General features: G+C 39.9%; 1 protein-coding gene across 3 annotated transcripts; it reads right to left on the minus strand.

The window, feature by feature from the left end:
* Nucleotides 1-619: 619 nt before the first annotated feature.
* ttc33 (tetratricopeptide repeat domain 33) lies at nucleotides 620-19,374 on the minus strand. Of its 3 annotated transcripts, none has more exons than XM_064308950.1 (5): nucleotides 19,255-19,374; nucleotides 17,800-18,030; nucleotides 8,975-9,056; nucleotides 4,239-4,370; nucleotides 620-1,651 (listed from the first exon to the last, which is right to left on the minus strand). In XM_064308950.1, the coding sequence occupies exons 2-5, from the start codon at nucleotides 18,024-18,026 to the stop codon at nucleotides 1,292-1,294; spliced, it is 801 nt and encodes a 266-aa protein (XP_064165020.1). In that variant the 5' UTR covers nucleotides 18,027-18,030; nucleotides 19,255-19,374; the 3' UTR covers nucleotides 620-1,291. The 3 variants fall into 3 exon arrangements, with proteins under 3 accessions (XP_064165020.1, XP_064165021.1, XP_064165022.1); XM_064308951.1 differs by having other exon boundaries at nucleotides 17,800-18,027; nucleotides 19,255-19,319; XM_064308952.1 differs by lacking the exon at nucleotides 19,255-19,374 and adding an exon at nucleotides 18,518-19,025.
* Between the last annotated feature and the right edge of the window lie 589 nt (nucleotides 19,375-19,963).

The raw sequence follows: 19,963 nt of genomic DNA on the forward strand, positions 1-19,963 counted from the left end.
CCCTGACTGTGTAACTACACAGATGCTTACTGAAGCAACAAGGGGATCTGACTCATTTTCTCAATATTCAAAACAAATTAGAAGCTGTTGATGGCCACGGTGGTTAAAGCTAGGATCATTTTCCTATGCTCCAGGCGCAGAACTAATGAAATCCTTTCACTTTTAAGTCTTACAAAAACTGTTTTGAGATCTCACGGTCCAATCTAATTTGAGAGCTAAAAGCATCAAATTGTCCCTTTTGATTCCCATGAACTCCCCCATAAATCGCCTGTGGGTATGGTCTTTCGTCATCTCTCATGTGGAACACTTCCAACTGCTACTTAATTTGTTGCATTAGAATTTAAATGAGTCACTTTAATAATTTTCAAGTTAAAAACTTTCTCCATCAATTGGAGGGTGTGGGTTCAACATCCTGGTAATGTACCAAGGCCCGAGTCTTTCATGCGATACTCCCATTCTGCAATTATACTGCCGAGTGGAAGAAATTACGTGAGAATTTAAACAGTCAGGCACGGAAATGGACAAAGCACCACCATAAATGCCAGATATACTAATAAACTGAAGTACCCGGAATCCCATTCAGTCGTTAAATGTGTTTTCAATGCCAGGTACAATGATAAAGTTTTATGTTTCGTTTTTATAGTTTATGTCATAATAAACGCAATAAGGTAAACGTCCACTGAATTCAAAGGGAGGTCATCTCACAGTTCCAGGACAGTAATACATTTACCATTTGGGTTTCAATAACATGTGCTTTTAGTTTTTAAACATATAAAAATTGATTTTGAAATAATGTTGACACTGTTTATCTGAAAAAATCCATGATATTCATAATACCCTGAACATTAACCTTGAAGTGGCATGTCTAACATAACACTTTATCCTTTAGCACAAATGGATTGTTTAAACTGAATCATTCACACCCAAGATGTTTTGAGTACTTCATCCCATTTACCAAGACTGTTCAAACAAGACACAGAGCTAGGTTTCATGCTTGGAGCACTGAAAAAAATATCTCTGTGTAATAAATATCGAAGTTTTAAATGCACATTGTTTTCTGATAGTGGAACAGACGTGTATTCTTTGACAATAAAACATGCATATTCAAATGAAAGAACACAGAATACATCACAAGAGGAACACAAAAGCCATGGCCGGATATGAGAACACGAACATTTTCTCTTGAGAAAGGCCAGGATACAGCATCCCACAAGAAGCACTGGAAAACCTCACCGAACAAAAAATATCTACAGCTAAGACCATTAAATCCCACTGATGTCAGCCAATCGCGTCACAGGCACCGCGCTTTGACAAACTGGTCCTGGGGCACCGTTGCATCGTCCTCGTTGCTCACGGTTACCAGGGCGCCGCTAGAATCCACGAGCACGGTGCTCTTTCTGAGGCTGTCGTAGCGCTTCTGTCTCTCTGCGATGGTCACGCAGGCAGCCACCACCTCGCTGCTCTCAAAGTCATAGTCCGGAATAAGCTCAGGGGCATGGAGCAGCTGCTGCTTCACCTCCTCTTCCTCCTCTTCCTTCTCCCGCGCTGCTCTGCTCTGACGCTGCAGCTTCTGAGCCCAGCACAGGTCTTCTTCCCATAGGGGGCGCTCCGTCGGACACAAGTGAATTGCCACCTGGAAGCTCCTCACAGCCTGAAAAATTAGAAGTTGAAAACTTTGTCTTCTATGTTCGATGAACAATGCCGAAGTTTACATCTGATGAGATTATGAACTCATATTTGGTTTTGAGTCTAGCCATTGAGTGATTAAATCTCATAAGGATGTACTTTGTAGACTACAGAAAAGGTGTTTCTGACAAAACAAATGGAATAAGGAAAATGGCAGCATGATTTATTTTCCCCCTCCAGAACGTAAACTAAAAATCAAAACATAAGGAACACTCCATTTTCATTTTCTTTTGAGAATGCAAATCACAGGCAGGATCCAATAAAATAAATATTTAGAAGTCATAAAATAACACCATAAATGTCTGACTAAATGAATCGAAAAAGAGCCAAATGCTATTAAATTGCTAAATTTTTGAATCTGTGATTTGCAAAGGGCAGTGATCGCTTTTATGGTATAGCCAGCAGCCATCCAGCCAGTCTCAGTAAGAAAAAGTGAAAATAACCGGTCCATGCAGACCAATCACAGCTCCTCTGATTGCTAAGACTGGATGTAATGACTGGAGGTCAGGCAAACCTGCAATCTAAATCCTCATTTTACCCACTGTATTAAACCACTTCACCTGAAACTGCTCTGGCTGCTAAGTGCCAGCAACATGGAGCAGCTGAGAGCTAAATGCTTTACTAGCAACAGGGCTAAATAACAAATCCACTCAAACACCAGATCAGATGTTACCTTTAAGCACAGGGCTTTATAGAGATACTGACATCTCAAGGAACCACTAAACCCTCCAATTAAGGCCTGTGCCAAAACTGGTCACTGGTGAACAGACACATCTTCAAATCCAGTGATTTTTCCCGTTTGCCTCCACCATCCTCATCACAATGCATCTGAACAATGCAACACATTTAGCAAGTTTTTGAGGTGGTTTTGCACAGTAAAATCTGTTTGCTAAACCCCAGCATGTCTTTAAACATTATACATATATACATTCACCGGACCCTGCAACTAGTCAGCACTTTAGACAGATTATCCTGTCATGAGACAAGACCCTTTAAAATCATTTGCATCATTCTTTGTGCCATATTGTACCAGATTTTCTGTGGGCTCAGAAATAGTGCTGCAAAGCTCAAGGACAACAAGAAAATCCAATTCATAAACTCTACCCTCCTTCAGCTGCTTTCAGTTGAAAGGACTGCACATGAAGACACATTATTAAACTTGCCTGAGGAAATGCACAGTAAACTTGAAAAAATCCACAGTCTGGTGTAAACCTTGGCACCTTACCGTTTAAGAGCTTACAGGTCAAAAGCATATGTACAGAAAATGTACACTTAAACTTAAAACTATCTAAAAAAATAAATAAATAAGTAACCCACACAAAAATGAATTCAGAGAACAATTAATCATTCGCTTTATGTTATTTCATGTATATACTCGATATGCTACATCAACATCATGCACTCCCATATTTTCCAATGAGCCCCAAGACACAAATAAGCATGAAGCATGCACTAGAATCACAAAGCCATAAAGAACAAATAGTCACTGGGCTGTGTTGAGCCTTTCGCCCCTTGCTGAATACCTGCTGCATGAACACGCACGTCCAGGCCTGCACCACACACACTTACAGAGGTCTCTGAGCTTCCAGGGCTTAGGAGTGCTGAAACAGCATTCATCTCTGACACAAAGGCACGTGAAATGGAGTTATAGATAAAAGCCAGAAACTCACTTATGCATGCCAAATTATTGAGCAAAATGAGAATGTACTTTATTAAATATATAAGTTTATTCTTAATATATAAATTAAGTCAATGTATTTATGTATGAATCTCTATTCCAACATACTTAAGAGCATATTAGAAATGCTATGGAAGACACTTGCAATATATAATAATATAAACATGAGTCATGTATATATGAACTAGCCACATATACATGGAATGCCACCAGTATTGATGAAGAAAGCTGACATGTTGGGCTACAGTGATGATAAAAAAAAGTATTATGTTGTTTTTATGCTTACGATTCATATCTTCCATATTTTATATTAGATATATTATGAATATACGATAAGATATACTATAAAATCATATAACTAGCTAGAACTACATACCAGTATATATAAAACTTGAGTTGCAGAGGGCATTATGGTAATGCCAGGCACATGTAACTCTGTATATACTCTGATACATCAGCCAATAGGACCATTAATGAAGTTTGCTTAATGAAGTACCTTTCTCGTGGGAACAGCAAACCATAACCACCACAATATTAGGACGCTATATTAGTATGCAAAGAAAGATATTTAAAGCTGGGGAATCCATTTTCTGTCAATAAACCTCCTAATCCAAGTAGGGATTCTTTGGTATCGTACTACTGCAAATGTTTACGCTGATAACTCTGTCTGGATGTCTGAGAGTTAAGTCTGTTGAGAAAAGAAATGATAAAAACGCATGCCTGAATGCAGTGTTCTTAAACAGAAGTACAGTACGCAGGGAAGGTCTTGAATTCGTGGCAGGTTGGATAATGGAATTTGGAGCGTGCGTAAACAGCGCGGAGGACAGTACTGCGAGGAACAGCGATCACTCATATGTATCGTTAAGACGCTCACCAGATCCACCTCCCCCAGGCCGAGCTGAGCCCTCCCAAGGGTCTGCCAGGCCTCCCACCAGAGTGGGCGGAACTTCACCGCCATCTCAGCCGCTTGAACCGCCTGGAATACCTCCTGCAGACTAGTCAGAACCTGGTGGGAGAGGACCGAAGGGTCAAGGGTCATGGAAGGCTCAGATAGCCTAAGTTCAGCAACAGCAGGGAGACACAATAGCAGATTTTGGGCCCTTCACTGTGTCCCAAGCATGCATGGCCTTATTCAGAACCGTTTTTGCTGGCTGCTTAGATTTACACTTTGCTCCTGTGTGTTACACAAATGTTTAGAAAGTAGGTTGGCAAACAAAAGAACATACATTATTTTAATACAACCCACGCAAATTACTGTGTATTGCCATTCTTTCTGCACCACTAGCCAATTTCAGATGGGTTTTTAAAAAAACAAAAAAACATTTATATTCAATTACAGTCTTTACAGTTACACTGCACTTGGCATGGCAGTGTCTACTCTACCAAGGAATGATTCCCAGTATCCCATAGACCCATCCCAAAATTTCATACACTGCATGACTGTAGCATGCAAAGATAATGCAACAATTGTGACTATGATACATGAATTGTCATGGGAAATGTTTGTCTTTTAGAAACCCCTTCTTCTCTTATTACAGTATTTATTTATTTAATATAATGACTAAATGTCCGATGTGCACCTGGATTTTTAACTGGACGGGTTTAAGCACTTTGCCAAGCGCATTAGGAATTCAAGGGCCTACCACCTCAGAATACTGAGCACGGGACCATAGGCAGGTGACACATTCATTAAATACTATGCATGCTGGCATCAACACAAAGTACAACAAAGACAATGTGAGCTGATGTGCACCTGTCCAGAACATAAAGCGCCATGAAAAGTATGTGCCCCCTTCCTTTTTTCTTCTATTATTGCATATTTGTCACACAGAATGGTTTCAGATCCTTAGACAAAATGTCATATTTAGACAAAGTGAAACTGAGTAAACACAAAACATTTTTTACAATATAATTTCATTTATTTAATGAAAACGTTGGACAAACACACATATCACCCATGAGAAAAAGTTTTTCCACATGGGTGATATTGGGTGGGTACGATAACTTTTCATTAAATAAAATAATAATTTTATTGTGTTTTGTGTTGACTCAGGTTCCCTTCGTCTAATACTAAACTTTGTCTAAAGATCTGAAACCATGCAGTGTGACAAATGCAATAAAAAGAAATCACTGTATACGCAGCTGTCGGATTATCCAGACTAGTGCTGTACTAAACTACTACAATAGGGTCCGTGAAACAAACACTGTAAGAAAACGTACATGTTACAAATGCAATCATTTTCAAATGATGCCATTATAACTCACATTTATAATGCAATTAACAGAAGCCTCAGGTCAATAAAGACATGTGGAAAGTTAAATGAGTATATGCTTTTGCTGATTCTGTAACGTGAAGTGTAAAATGAGAAAGAAGAAAAGAGAAGTGCTGTCCTTGTGTACAAAAACTGGTGTACGTGAATAAATACATGTACAAATGGTGTTTATACTAATGAGCGTAACTTCTCTGGTTTATCCACCTACTCTAACCACAACTGCCCTTTTGAATTATCTGTGACACTCTTGTTTTTGACTGTCTCAATTCAGGGGGATTTTTTCATATATTCAGAAGTACTGTGTTCATCCCCTTCCTCTCCATGCATTCATGTAACAAAGAAGCCTTACAGCCCTAAACAGAGAGAGGTGATTTTCCACAACAGACCTGAAAATTCAATTTATGAGGCAGAGAATCTACGTAATGAGCAGTATGCCTATAAATAACATATCCAAAGGACTCTGGGAAATGACGATACCAAAAAGCCTCTGACGTCAAGTCACTGCATTCATCAGGATTGGAGTACTGTTGAAGATGATATGAAAGAACAGCTATCACATCACACGTCTTCCTTGATCTAAGCAACGGAATGCCTGTAGCACATCCCGCAAATTCTACAACCAAAACATTATTCCTGCCCATAAATGGCTCATACTCCACACTTTCTGTACAATGTAAAAATGCCTTCCATGGTCCTACAAAAAAGAATTTCTGATAATCGTGACTTTTTTAAATTTGATTTGTGTTTCTTTTCTTTCGGTACACAGAGAGAGGGAGGGCAATATGGGCAGTGACAGATATCTGCCAAATTACTATGCTCACATCAGATTATTAATCTGGATCCATTTCAGCTCCAATAAAATACAATCCTCTACACAGTTCACCTGGAGTTTTTGCTGCCTCTTCATTCCTTGTCACAGCTCGATTAAGGTAGTTATGGCTCACCTTAAATGTAACTCTCATTACAAGGGAGCTCTACTGGCTTTCTTTCACAGGAAGCAATTTCCCACTTAACAATAACTGCATTATATTCCATTCAAAGTGTGAAAAATATTCAGTCAAATTGAGACAGGATATAACAGCCATAAATCAAGGAGCAATTCTGTTTACTCTTTTTGTGTCCTCTGAAAAGAACCCTAAGCTTAAAGGAATAGTGTAACTTTGTGGGCACTGGGCAGTTTTGTTTTTTTGCTATCTTACCAATAGCAAGCTACACAAACATACTGACATTCCGTTATTTTATGTAGCCATTGAACTGAGTTCTGATAAATGGGCTTAGCAATCAGTTTCTCAGCAACAAACCTCTCCCTGTGACATTCCTGCAATATCAGAATTTACCACCTAAATGCTGCTGTGCTGGTGACCCCTCAGCAGCTACGACTGCGTTATTCATATATCATGTAAAGTATACTGACTACAAATTCTAAAACACATCTTCCTGGGCCACAAAGGAAGGGTTTTGCTTGAAGGTCAAAATGAGGAATCCTGACGGCCTTAACTAACATCTGCAGGGGATTGCCTTCCTTAGATTACCAGTCAAATGCTTCCAACGTCCATCATACAATGATATATTTACAAATAAGTGCTATCATCACTCCATCCATAAGTCCAATGTTATTGTTAGCCCATGATAGGGCATGCAGTCATACATTGTTCAGTATATAGCAGTTATAACACTGCAGACGTTCACAGGAACTTTCAGTGGAGTATATGCCTTGTTATAGTCAAGACAACTTAACAATAGCTTTAGCACTGTGATTCCATCTCTGACTCATTGAGCACCCTTTGTACCAGTGCATGCAATAAGGTACGCTGATTTTCTTTTGACTGTACAGACAGTACTGTATATGAACAGGCTTAGCTAACATAAACAATGGGTGAGCACAGGCCTTAGCAGCACCTCAAGCTCTTATTTCTGTGAGCAAAGGTTTCGCAATAACAGACACTTGTGAATTAATACAATAAATAAAACATTCTAAGACCATTACATTCACAACACAAAAAACTAATAAAATAATGCCAGGATATATGCTAATGATTAGAAAACAGCAGGCATGCTTTAGCTCTCAACTTCCTCTGCGACTAATGTGTCATTATTTAATTTTCATTATTTAATAATGTATTTCAGATGGACTGTGGCGAATCCAGAATGCAGATTGTAATTCAGATTGACTGTGCTGAATCCAGAGAGCAGTCTGTAATTCACCCCAATATTACAAAACAGGCCAAATAACCCCACCAATATTATAGCGTGAGGACGAGAAAAATAATTTAATACAATAAAGATTGCACGGGGGATTGCATGATGTGATTGCAATATAGGCAACCAGTCACTAAGGCTGGCCATAAGTCACGGAATTTCCTCAATTCTAGCTATTTTTGTGATTTTTCGGCACTGTGATTCCATGACTCATTGAGCACCCTTTGTACTAGTGCATGCAATAAGGTATGCTAATGTTCTTTTGACTGTACAGACAGTACTGTATATGAACAGGCTTAGCTAACATAAACAATGGGCGAGCACAGGCCTTAGCAGCACCTCAAGCTCTTATTTCTGTGAGCAAAGGTTTCACAATAACGGACACTCGTGAATTAATACAATAAATAAAAAATGTGACCCATTACCTTCACAACACAAAGTTGTTCAGTGCAGTTCAAGGACAGAGCAACACAAGTACTTCCTGATAATGTTCTTATGTACATCCTAAAATGATACAATATTCAAATGGCCTATTAAAATTAGTTTTAACAGGGTAATTAACACTACCTTTTCGTCATAAATATTTTTCAGTAGTGCACATCCATGCTAGATCCAGCTCAATGTCGTTCAGCTCAATCTCCATCACACAACATTAGGAAGATACCGTATCTGCAGAAGTACTCTGTTGCTATTTAAAATTTAAAAATAAAACCTTACTGTGCAATCATAAAAATAAATTCATTAATTAATAAATTAAGGAATAACAAGGCACTCTATGAATTTGTTTTTCAAGTTGTGTTACTGGTTATTGCTGCAAGAGGTTTTAAAAAAGAAACAAGTACAATGGCAATTATCAATTAAACCATAGTAACTACGTAAAACATTGCTAAAACAAGATCATCTGTGCTTGTGTTTGTTTTTGATAGGCCTATATGTTGACCCACGTGCAAGACAGATTTAGAGATGCGTGGCAGACGTGTGCTTAAACTCACTAAGTCTGTTATCTGGAATTTAGAGTGATGTTCCTGTCAGACACTAGAAACATGTTGATCATTTGCCAGGCTAAGAAATGCAATCATAAAATGTAATGCAATGAAATGTAATCACTCACTGATACAACACTGATCAGTTGGCATACCTGTGCCTTCATCTCATACAGAACAGCATCTTCTGGAGTCAACTGTATGGCTTCATCCCATCTCTTTATTGCTTCCCATTGCCTGTAGACGAACAAATGGCTGTCATTTACAACTGTAAGGTATTCCAGACCCTAGACAGGAAGAGACTGATACTCCAGGTATCACACCCGTACACACGCGCGCACACATGCACACGCACGCACACTTCACATGTAAAAGAGCACAATAGACTGACTAGGCCTCTGGATGATATCTGAGTATCAGATCCTCCACTGATCATCGGGCAGGTCATGGCTAGGGTAAGATTAACTGATTATGGCAACTAGACACATTAATACACATGGTGAAAATACAGTCCTTTTTTGGGGGTAAAATAAAGACCCCGGAACTTAATCTAGACCCTGGTCCCTGCGGTGGAAACGCAGCTTTTAAGAAAGGACGTGCGCTCTTCCCTTACACCACATATCTCAAATTGTGATCCATGGCATTGTGGTCACGTATTGCTGATAACAGCAAGTATCTGCTAGCAAACACAGATAATCCTCAACCTCAATAAGCTTCAGAAGCAGAAGAGATGCTTGTTCAGTCATGCTGGTAAGGAACAAAGCCTTTGTTGGCGCTGTTCAATCTTTAAAAATTTGAACTCCACGGGCATCACATAGCCAGATCTGAGAAGAGGCCTTGGTTTTTCATAACCCTGCTAAGCCAGCCTGTTTCACACACAAGACAAACAAAAAGCCCAGAAAGAGACTTTGGAGACAGTCAGTAGGTGCTGACTAACACATGGGGTGTCAGTTTTCAAAAGCCTGACAGCTACCCGAGTGGCTGAGTCCAGTTTGCAGGACTTTGACAGCCCTGGCATTCAATCTCCTTCCCCCCTTGGGTGAAGGTGGCCAGGAGGGTTGAAGCCTGGCAGAAGGTCAGGTCATTTTATGTGCAGCAGTCCCAAGAAAATCTGTCAGAACACTTCCTTAATAAACATGACTATTCCTGTAGGGTTTAAGTAGTGCTTGAACCCTGAATAAATGAATGAATGAATGAATCATTGCATTTATATAGCACTTTTCCAAACACTCAAAGTGCTTGACCTTGAAACATCTCTGCTTCCTGAGAGGCTGCTGGAGACAAGCCAGTTCTACTGGGGCAACTCCCCTCAAAATCCTCCATTAACACAACACCCCTAACTATCTGGCAAAATGGCACAATCTCTTTTAAATTTTTAAATCAGAAATACTATTTTATTTAAACTGGTGAACATTTTAATTTAGTGAAGCTCATATCATAAGTAGTCAACATTAGAGAGGTTATAATATAATCTACAGTTGCAAGACAGGGAAAAACACAATGAACATAATGGAGGGGTTTTGTCTGAAAGCTGCAGAATTGCCATTAAAACTCACATGTTACAGAGACATGGAAAATGAAACAGAGAAGAAATGGGCATGTGCAATGGGAAGACTACACAGCAAAAAAGATACACCAACAGGGCAAGGCATTTTTTTTTATCCATCTGAGCATCTTATGTGGGAATGAATGAGCGGGACAAAGTGTGTATCATCCCCAAAATCAGCCCAAAGTCACCGCCCAGTCAAGAAATGGATTTCTGCTGCAGACTGAATTCCTTCCTTCAGGTTGACTGCAAACTAAAAATACTTAGTGGAGTAGAGACCTTACTGGATAATCACACAGGTCTGCTTCCTCATCAGGGTCCGCGGATGCCACCACCACTGCCCATTGGTGAGCCCTCTGTAGAGCACAGACACCTCACTTCCGTTACGCATTCTGAAGTGTGGGTGTCTGTTTGTTTGTGTCTAGTCTGAGTGCAGCATGCAATAACACTGGTTAACCTCGTTTTGCCTGCTTGGCATCATGGGAAAACCTACAAGGATGTAACAAGCTAAGACGACAGACATCTACACAGAAGTTCCAGACTGCTGTGGTTAGCAAATTGGCCTGCGACCCACTGCCGTGTGATAAGGATTTTCAGATAAGAGTTTACCGTTTCATCACACCCATTCCGTCCAGTAATATTTGTTATATGACAGCATTGACATATGTACACAAAAGTGAAAAAAACATAAGACTGATTCAGTGCATCATAAAGTAGTTCAGAGTATGCCAACCAATGAGTGCATGAAGGCATTTCGCTCATAGATAGATAAGATTTATATTATCATGAATCAACACCCATACTGATAATTTAATTACGAGAAATCCCAAGCCCAACCAGTTTTTAGTGCAGGAAGAAAAGTTATATATTCACAAAGCAAATGTAATACCACCTATGACAATATTGGGAAATTTCATGTTTCGTCTTTGATGCAATGATAATGGTAGATAACAGGATATGAAGCAATAGTAGACCAGGAGTAAAGTACATGCAGGATTTTTTTTCTCCAATCTTCCTGGCGCCTGGTGGAGTTCTCCTCCAATGAAACGGGTACGCAGCAGGTGGACCGTAAAGTGAAGAGGGCGGAGCCATCGCCACATTCTTCAGAGAGGAGCACATGCCTCTCTGCACTCCACCTGACTCATGCTGCAGTTAAGGGACGGGACAAATGCAAAAACAAAAAGAAAAAAACATTTGGGGGCATTACATATTTGGGGGGTGGTGGGGGGGGGGGTGGTGGTGGAACAGGAGGGTAAGAACTGGTAGTCCAACACTCATTTTTCCCTGTGAGTACGTGTCAAGACCAAGACACAGGCAGGGCTGTGGAGTGGACAGTTAGAAGCGTGACCATAGACGGTCTGTCAATCAGCACATTCTGGAACCGTGCTAATGCCTGAGACAGCATTGTGTATTTCCCCTCAGCCACAGGGTGAAAATAAACATGAAAAAGGTGCCAAAGCCAACGTGTGAAAATAAATGAGTGGCTTAGCTAAACCTTTCCCACAGACTGAATTAAGGACACAGGAAAGGGGAGGCCTTGCTTACTTCAAATGGGGAGACAGAAGTGAGTCAACCCTGGTTTTGGTAGTCAGGCATTTCCAAGAAAAACTAGTTCCTCTGAGTGAGGTAATGAACCTGCTACCTGTTTACCTGGAACACTTTAATGATTGACGAGCATTACACAGACGTATTTGCCCCCTTTCTAATTTCCACTATTATTGCATATTTGTTTCAGATATTTAGATACAATGTAATATCAGACAAAATATTAGACTAATAATGTAACAAATAATTTTTTTTTCACGGCACTGTATTTCTCACAGTTTCTTATGGTTCTTAAGAGGCGTATGAAGCTAATCGGTACTCTGTAAAGTTAAGCAGTGTCTCCACCATGTGGAAAGGAGGCCTGTTCTGTGTCTGCAGACAATGCTCTCTGCACCTGAAGAGCAAGCACCCAGTGAGAAATAGTGAAAATATCAATAACTGCAGGCCTTAACAGACAAGCGCAATCCTTAACGCCGAACAAAAAATACTATCAGTACAAGCCGCAAATCCTGCAGGTACATCTGCATAATGTCAAAGTTGAAAAAACTACATTTGCATGCAGGTGTGCCACATTCAAATATGCCCATTAAATAGTAAGTTGAACTGCAGGATTACGCAAGAGTGATATACTATTTTGAAAAGTTGGCCTGAACACAAGTGATTTCCTTGCCTAATTTACTTGACACAGATACTACAGTAGCGGTTCCTATCCCTGTTCCTGGAGATCTAACATCCTTCTGGTTTTCACTCCAACCCTAACAAAGCACACATTCAACACTGCCAGATAACCCACTATGCTGCCAATTAGTAGAACTAGGTGTTGGGGTTGAAATTAATTAGGGTTGAAATGAAAACGTACAGGATGGTCGATCTCTAGAAAAAGAGTTGGGAACCACTGCACTACAGTACATAAGGAAAATATGGCAATATTATTCCCTTGTCGATGCACTCTGGGGTCTCCTTTAGCCGAGAGTACTGCCTAGGATGTTCAAGCCTAGAAAGTCCCAGAATGAGGAAACTAGTACGACACATTTTCACACTTAAATATTTTATGTGTTTAAAATCCATAACCACTACGGCCTCCACGTACTGTATCAAAATGCCCATCAGAAACAATCCCTATAGCTCTTATGAAAACAGTAAGTTTGTATGTAATACACATACTGCTGATATCAGAGTAATATACTTATAGGAGCCAAACCAAATTACATTCAAGTCCAGATGCTGTGTAACTCATAACCACACTGTAGCTCACTGGACCAGAAATGCATCATTTCCTTGTCTGAATTCAGTTACTTGAGGAAAATTTCATTAGACTGGGTTATCGAAAGCAATGACTATCCACAGCGTAAAGCTTGGGTACTCTGTGAGCTCTAGTACAGTGAAGTAGAGAAAATGTCAGGTGGAAAGAAAGTGTACACTCATGAAAGGATTCCATCAAAGATATGCTTGCGTGTGTGTGTGTGTGTGCGTGTGTGCGCGTGTGTTTCCGGCACTTTTACTGACAGTGTGATTTATATGTAAGCACAATCCATATCCATAAACCCACCACATTTATTCTACCAATCACTGGATCCAGGATGACACCAAGAAGCAACAACCTCCCTACCACCAAAAAATGGAGAAGTTTAAAAAGGTGTATATCTGCTATTCTGATATTATCTTCACATCCAACATGAGAGACACAAACAGACCATAAAAGTCATTCAAAAGGACCTGGTAAGAATGAATTCGTTGTGTTCAGAGTATTTAAGTGACTCGTTACATCAGATACTGAAATGACTCAAGCTCTTCTAGTAAAACAGTGGCATTGCACGGTGGTTTCCCTAGTCAACAGCAAAATGGCTGCATTCATGAGGAAGAAAATTATTTTGGCCCAGTGAGAATAACATATGTCTCATCTGAAACTGTGAGTGTAAGCTTTTCTTTTTATTATTTAATACTACTGTAAGGAACTGAAAAAAATACTTGTGAGTACAGCATGCCCTTTTTTGGTTTATATATAAAGGAACATGGGAGAAATATTTTAATCAGACAACCAAAGTTCTTTCTGTAGGGGAAATCAAATGCTTAGAAACTGTGTGACAAAATTTCCACAGAGATGAAAGTGCTTGGATAAAGAGGAAGTGTGAAGGAGAGGGATTTCCCAAAAGCAGTCCAAAACAAGACACAGTCAGCAACATGGATAGAACTTCAGTTTTAGAGATGCATAAAGATTAGATGAAAGCAAAACTCACTGGAGTGAAAACCCTTTGGAAAGTTGTGCAATAACTCATTCAATGTTAACCTGTTATTTTGGTTCAATTTCATATTAAGCTGTCCACACAACAGCACTGAAAAGAAAAACAGTAGGCTATATGCTTGCTATATTCACCATTTTAAACAAAGTTAAACTAATCACTTACATAGTTCAATTGCCATACTACCTGAAATAAGCCAAAACCAACTACTCAAGTCCATTATCAGTCATATTTCTGAGAGAAAAAAAAATTCCCAAAACACAGCGATCAGTATGCACTGGCAGAATGATTACGCTATAACAGCTCCCCTCAACAATTGATTATGTGGTTCTCAAAATATTCATCAATACATCAAAATTTAAGATGTTAAACAGAATGTCCCTGCTAGAGTTCCATGAATTATGCGGCAGCCATTAACAAGCATATAACATTTCTGCAGCTTAGGACTGGCCCAATCATTCACTGGCAACAAGGAAACGTTCAAATGTGATAAACTTATCTTCATTTGCAGTAAAGATATTTAGCCGGTACTCTTTTCCAGGACAACTTAGGCAGTTAGAATTTTCAGGATACAATTCATTTATACGGGCGGATATTTATTAACATTTATTAGGGAAAGTAGGATGTGGACAATGACACACTTGATAACCTCTGTTAGAAGTCAAGTTCCCTAACCGTTGTACCATACTGCTACCGCACTTTCGTAATTATATGCCGAAATATTTCCCCCAAAGGCATTGTGGGTTACAATGCCTTGGCCAATGTGGGTTACAAATGTGGTTTAGTACAGATTATGCAATGGGAAAACAAAGATTTATGAAGAGAATTTTTTTAATTGGAAGATTATTGGAAAGTTGCACATGTGGTGGTGGGAGAGTACTGTGGGTTCACACCCCAGGTAGAAGGTAGAACACTTTTACTGCACCCATAAGAAAATCTCTGTCGATTGCTTTATTCAGGGACAATCCACCTATGTTACAACATGTGGATGATACGAGGACGAGGACGAGGACGAGGACTACGACTACGACTACGACTACGACTACTATGCAAACAAAATGAGAATAACACAAATACAAAAGCTGTTAACGACTGCAGAGGTAGCACGCCAGCTGCAGAGGTAGCACGCTGGCCGTAGAGGTAGCACACTGGCTGCAGAGGTAGCACGCTGGCTGCAGAGGTAGCACGCTGGCTGCAGAGGTAGCACGCTGGCTGCAGAGGTAGCATGCTGGCCGTAGAGGTAGCACGCTGGCTGCAGAGGTAGCACGCCGTCTGCAGAGGTAGCACGTCGGCCACAGCCTCAGCAGCACAGGACGTGCTGCAAACCCACATGGTTCCCACCCTCATCCTGCACTGCTTCCTGTCAACAGCTCCGTGGTATTCTCTGTTGTCCACGGCTTGGAGTAAATAAGCCTGATAAACTATACAAGGGGGAGTTGAATGGCTGATAAACTATACAAGGGGGAGCTGAATGGCAATTCTTCAAAACAGACATTCAACATGGAAAAATCATGGAATATGATTTTCTTTTATAAAAGCATGATTTAGAGTGCATATTTATAGACTTGAGGATCTGCTCTGGTAAGCCAGCATTGATAGTTGATTGTTTTCAGCATACGGTAAAAATATTATTTTGAGATTATGTTGAAAAGTATTAAAGCATTTTAAAAATTATTTTACATACTTTAATTATAACATTTGAATATTTCCAGGCAAGACAGGCTGGTAAAGGACAACATGTCACAAAAATGAAGGGGGAAACCACCCCTTTAAATGTGGGTGTATTGTAACACTTACACACAGAAACACTTTCTTTTTGTGTCTGCACACAAAAGTCCATTAAGCCTGTAGCTGGTGTGGGTCACCTCATTCAAATAAATCAGAATCAAATCCAGCTCTGCCACTGCAGAATCTGCCTAGCAAACACGTGCTTTTGTAGAGGATGCACCTTTTCTGTTCCCATTCACACACAGCAGACTTTAGTTTGTACATCCTTTTTAGACCTGATAGGACATCCTTTATGCTAGATTAATAGCTTTGTTTGTGCTCTCAGCAAAACGCAGTAAAAATATTCCTGCACACAGTTTCTCCCTGAAGACATCTTGTGTTTAGCATATACTGAGGTTACAGAGCTCAGTATAGCCTAAACACATTTAACAAGAGCAACACCGGAAACTACTATTCTTCCTCATCCAGACAGCTTTGGTCAATGCTACAAGTGTTCAGCTGACGAGTCCCAAAGATGAAACGTGTAATTCTGGGATACAGAGTGAGAACTCTACACTAACGACTGCACCACCATGCTACCCTTGTATCATTATGTTAGAAATATACAATTATAGCTGATTATAACTGGTGCCGGAGGTTAGACGGCAATTGTATGTGCATTAATATCAACCTACAGGTCTTACGTTATAAAATAAACTAAGCAATTACTCCCTCTGCTGGAAGGAGAGCACATTGCTTTCTGTGTACAGATATGCTAATCTAAGGCTGAGGACAAATTTACAACCTCACCGGGTTTGCTCCTTGAGTAATGGCTTGTCATGCGGTTGCAGAATACAATCTGAGCAGCCAGATAATCAATTATGAAATGTTCAAACACATTATAGCAAAATTCCAAAATGACTCTTTTTACTGTGGTTTACAGGAAATATCGTGACAAACTCGAAAAGTTTTCCCTTGCTTCAAATCTACCGGAAAACAAGTTGGCAAGTAATTTCACTGGCTCTTGTTACAATCTGGTAGCAATCACACATCATTTACGGGCACTGAAGCCACTTCTGCAACTGATTTCACAAATGTCTCTCGCCAAGAAGAGATTAGGTGAGTTAAGCCTTCTGCACAGCGTACATGCCTCAAACTCCTTTTGGCAGTAAAGCCGAGTAGCTCCTTCCCCTATTATGAAGTGACAGCGACCGTTTCTTGTACCAAGCGAGGGAAAAACCCTTGCCTAACACATTCTGAGAAATTACAGTAGCAGCTGCTCTGAAAGTGGTTAATGAGGTCAAGCACCAGTGTGTGATTCCATCTAACTACACAAACTGAATGCGAAACGCTCCTGTAAAACCCCTGTAAATAGTCTATGCCCATTTTTCTGGTTGTGACACAAAACTAAATCTGACAAATTAATGTAGAGGCTGAGTTTTGTTTCTATTTTTTGGCTCTATAACAGATTATGTTCTTATGTTTCATATCTTGTGTTGAATTAACTTTTTTTTTTTTAAACAAGAGAGATTAGCATGGTCACATTATTATTACCTCCGAACATACTGTATCAGAGCATGCACAGGATCTTGGTAACCTAGATTGTGCATGTCAGCATTATAATTAGGTCTATATAGACATTAGAAAATAGATTTGACTTCTGCTTAAAATAATGACTTTAACAATCAAACCTCTGGTCATTCAGATTAATTTACACTTATATTATTCTAAAATATATATATTATTGAGCAGAAGTACACATCAGATTAGAAATATAATTACAAATTAGAAATCATTGAAAGAGACAAAAGTCTGTCACTTGAGTGCCATGTATCACCCTGGTGGGTGAGATAGATAGATAGATGGTGGTGTAGGTTGAGATGAGATTAATACCGCTTGACTGAATAGCACTTTGAGCTGAATGAGCCAAACTGTCACTGACCTGCCTTGCTCAGCTAGCAGGGCCCCTTCATCCTTCAGTCTCTTGCTTTTAGTCGCACAGTCGTCCAGCAGCACCTCCCTTCGCCGCTTGATGGCATGGAGCCAGTCCACCTCGTCCTCGCCCTCCCCACGGCCCGCCCCCTCCGCCTCTGCCTCTGCCTCAAACAGCTGGACCGTTGCCTTGGAGACCTTGTCACCGGCTTTCCGCTTCCAGCCAAAGGACGCCATCCTGCTGAGATGAAAATTGCCCCATGTTTACATGTAAATTCAAGGAGTCCCTCCAAAACTAATTTACATGGTACAGTAACATGTGACATGATTCAGGTTAAGCACAGATCAAAGCTCCTTGCACAGGCACTTCCACCAAACACCGGCACTATCTTCTATTATCTTTACTTGCACTAGCATAAGCTGTGTAGTTCACTAGGTGCAGCAATTTCTACACAATTACACCAGCATCATGCTCTCTTAAGTACATTAATGTAGTGAACCTATAATATATAGCTATTTGGACAGGCCTAGACAACTCAATTTGGAACACCACAGTCCAAATGCTTCTACAAGTTCTTTTCAAATCATAAACACTCTTAATGATCTGCAAAGAGGAGCTGAAGGAACCTAAACTGGTCCAAATGAGACCCCAACCATAGACATGAGTTACAGATGCATAGTTAGGTTGGCAGACCAAGGTTTCCAATAAAAAGGCAGCTCATTTTTACATTTTATTCTGACTGTCACCCTCTGTAACAAGCTTGGAGATCTTCACACCATAAGCTTCAGGCAGCAATGAAACTCAGTGGAGAATGCAGACAAGGGAACAATGTGGGGAAACTGTTCATATTTTATGTAAAAATGTAGCTAGAAATTTAGTTCAGTAATATTTTTCCTTCTTACTACAGTTAAAATGAGACTAAACTACAAGGATTCAAAAAGTGCATTTTGTGCTTAACTGTTTAAATGTGACAAATGTTACCCGGGAGATCATAAAGAAGTGTCGACAACTGCATTACTCAACCAGATATTGATAACACTTCACACCACACATCTGCTTATTTTATTGCACGTCGGTCAGGGTGGATTTCTGCTAGAAATAATGTAGCTAACGCACTTAAATATCAGACAGTATGCAGTAAGTTTGTGCACTGTACCCACCGTTCGCAACGAACTAAAATATTTGATTTGCAAAATACTGCCTACTGACATTTGCTAATTCTAAAGCGGACAACACGGCCATTTTATGCACTGGTGATATTGAATTTTGTCTGCGTTACGTTGTAGCTAGCTAGCCAGAGCTAGCCACGATCTGGAGACTGCCAAAGACAGTTTGCACAAACGGCCCAAGTGTGCTCTCACAGACGTAGACAGTGAAAGCACGTTAATCTCTACTGTGATAAGATACTAGCTATGACCAAAACCACAGTTCTGTGATCAAAACCAGCAGTATCGATATACTCACAAAATGCAGACGTTTGTCAACCTTTCAACTTTGCCCTACAAACCCGGAAATAAAACTTAGAATATTTTCTGCCCCATTTAAAGGAGCAGTGTTCATTGAACTGTCACCAATCAATGTGACAAAGCGGGGCTGTTTTGTGCGTTCATGCCACATGTAAAAGAAATACAAATACGTTATATTATCAAATTATAATAAACACCTTGGCTATGCCAAAGTCCATTTACAGGAAAATGAAGTCACACAATTTAAGCGAAGACCCCATGCTCTCAATGTGCAATAGTGGTTAACATGATTTGAAAATAAATTAAATGAAATCCAAGCATCTCCGTAAGGACCCAGAGCCAGAGACTCAACCACGAAGACAAGGTAGCTTCCTTTATAACTTGGGGGATAAATTTGCAAGGCACAGATCAGGAGAAGGGTATGACAAAATATCACAGAATATCCTTGAGTACAGTCTAGTCAATTATTTAGAAGTAAAAGGCATATTGTAGATCAGGGTATCCCTCCTAATTATGCAGCCGTAAAGAAAGTAATCAAAGTAAATCTACCATGAGGTAAACAGTGATATTCATGCACAGGATGTTCGTAAGTCAGGAACACTTGGGTCACTCTACATAATTGGCGTGTATGGAGGCTGCAAACCATGACTGAAAAAAAAACAGATTCCAAAAAAGAATATATATATAACTCTGACTTTGTGTAAATG

Source organism: Anguilla rostrata, chromosome 14 (genome assembly GCF_018555375.3).
Source record: "Anguilla rostrata isolate EN2019 chromosome 14, ASM1855537v3, whole genome shotgun sequence".
Lineage (NCBI taxonomy): Eukaryota > Metazoa > Chordata > Actinopteri > Anguilliformes > Anguillidae > Anguilla > Anguilla rostrata.

Excerpts from the sequence above, each read along its gene's own strand:
- ttc33 (XM_064308950.1), bottom strand. The coding sequence starts at position 18,026 with ATGGCGTCCTTTGGCTGGAAGCGGAAAGCCGGTGACAAGGTCTCCAAG. Across the intron at positions 9,057-17,799 it reads CTGCTAGCTGAGCAAGGCAG|GCAATGGGAAGCAATAAAGA; the intron begins GTCAGTGACAGT and ends GTTCGTCTACAG. Across the intron at positions 1,652-4,238 it reads GCCTGGGGGAGGTGGATCTG|GCTGTGAGGAGCTTCCAGGT; the intron begins GTGAGCGTCTTA and ends CTAATTTTTCAG.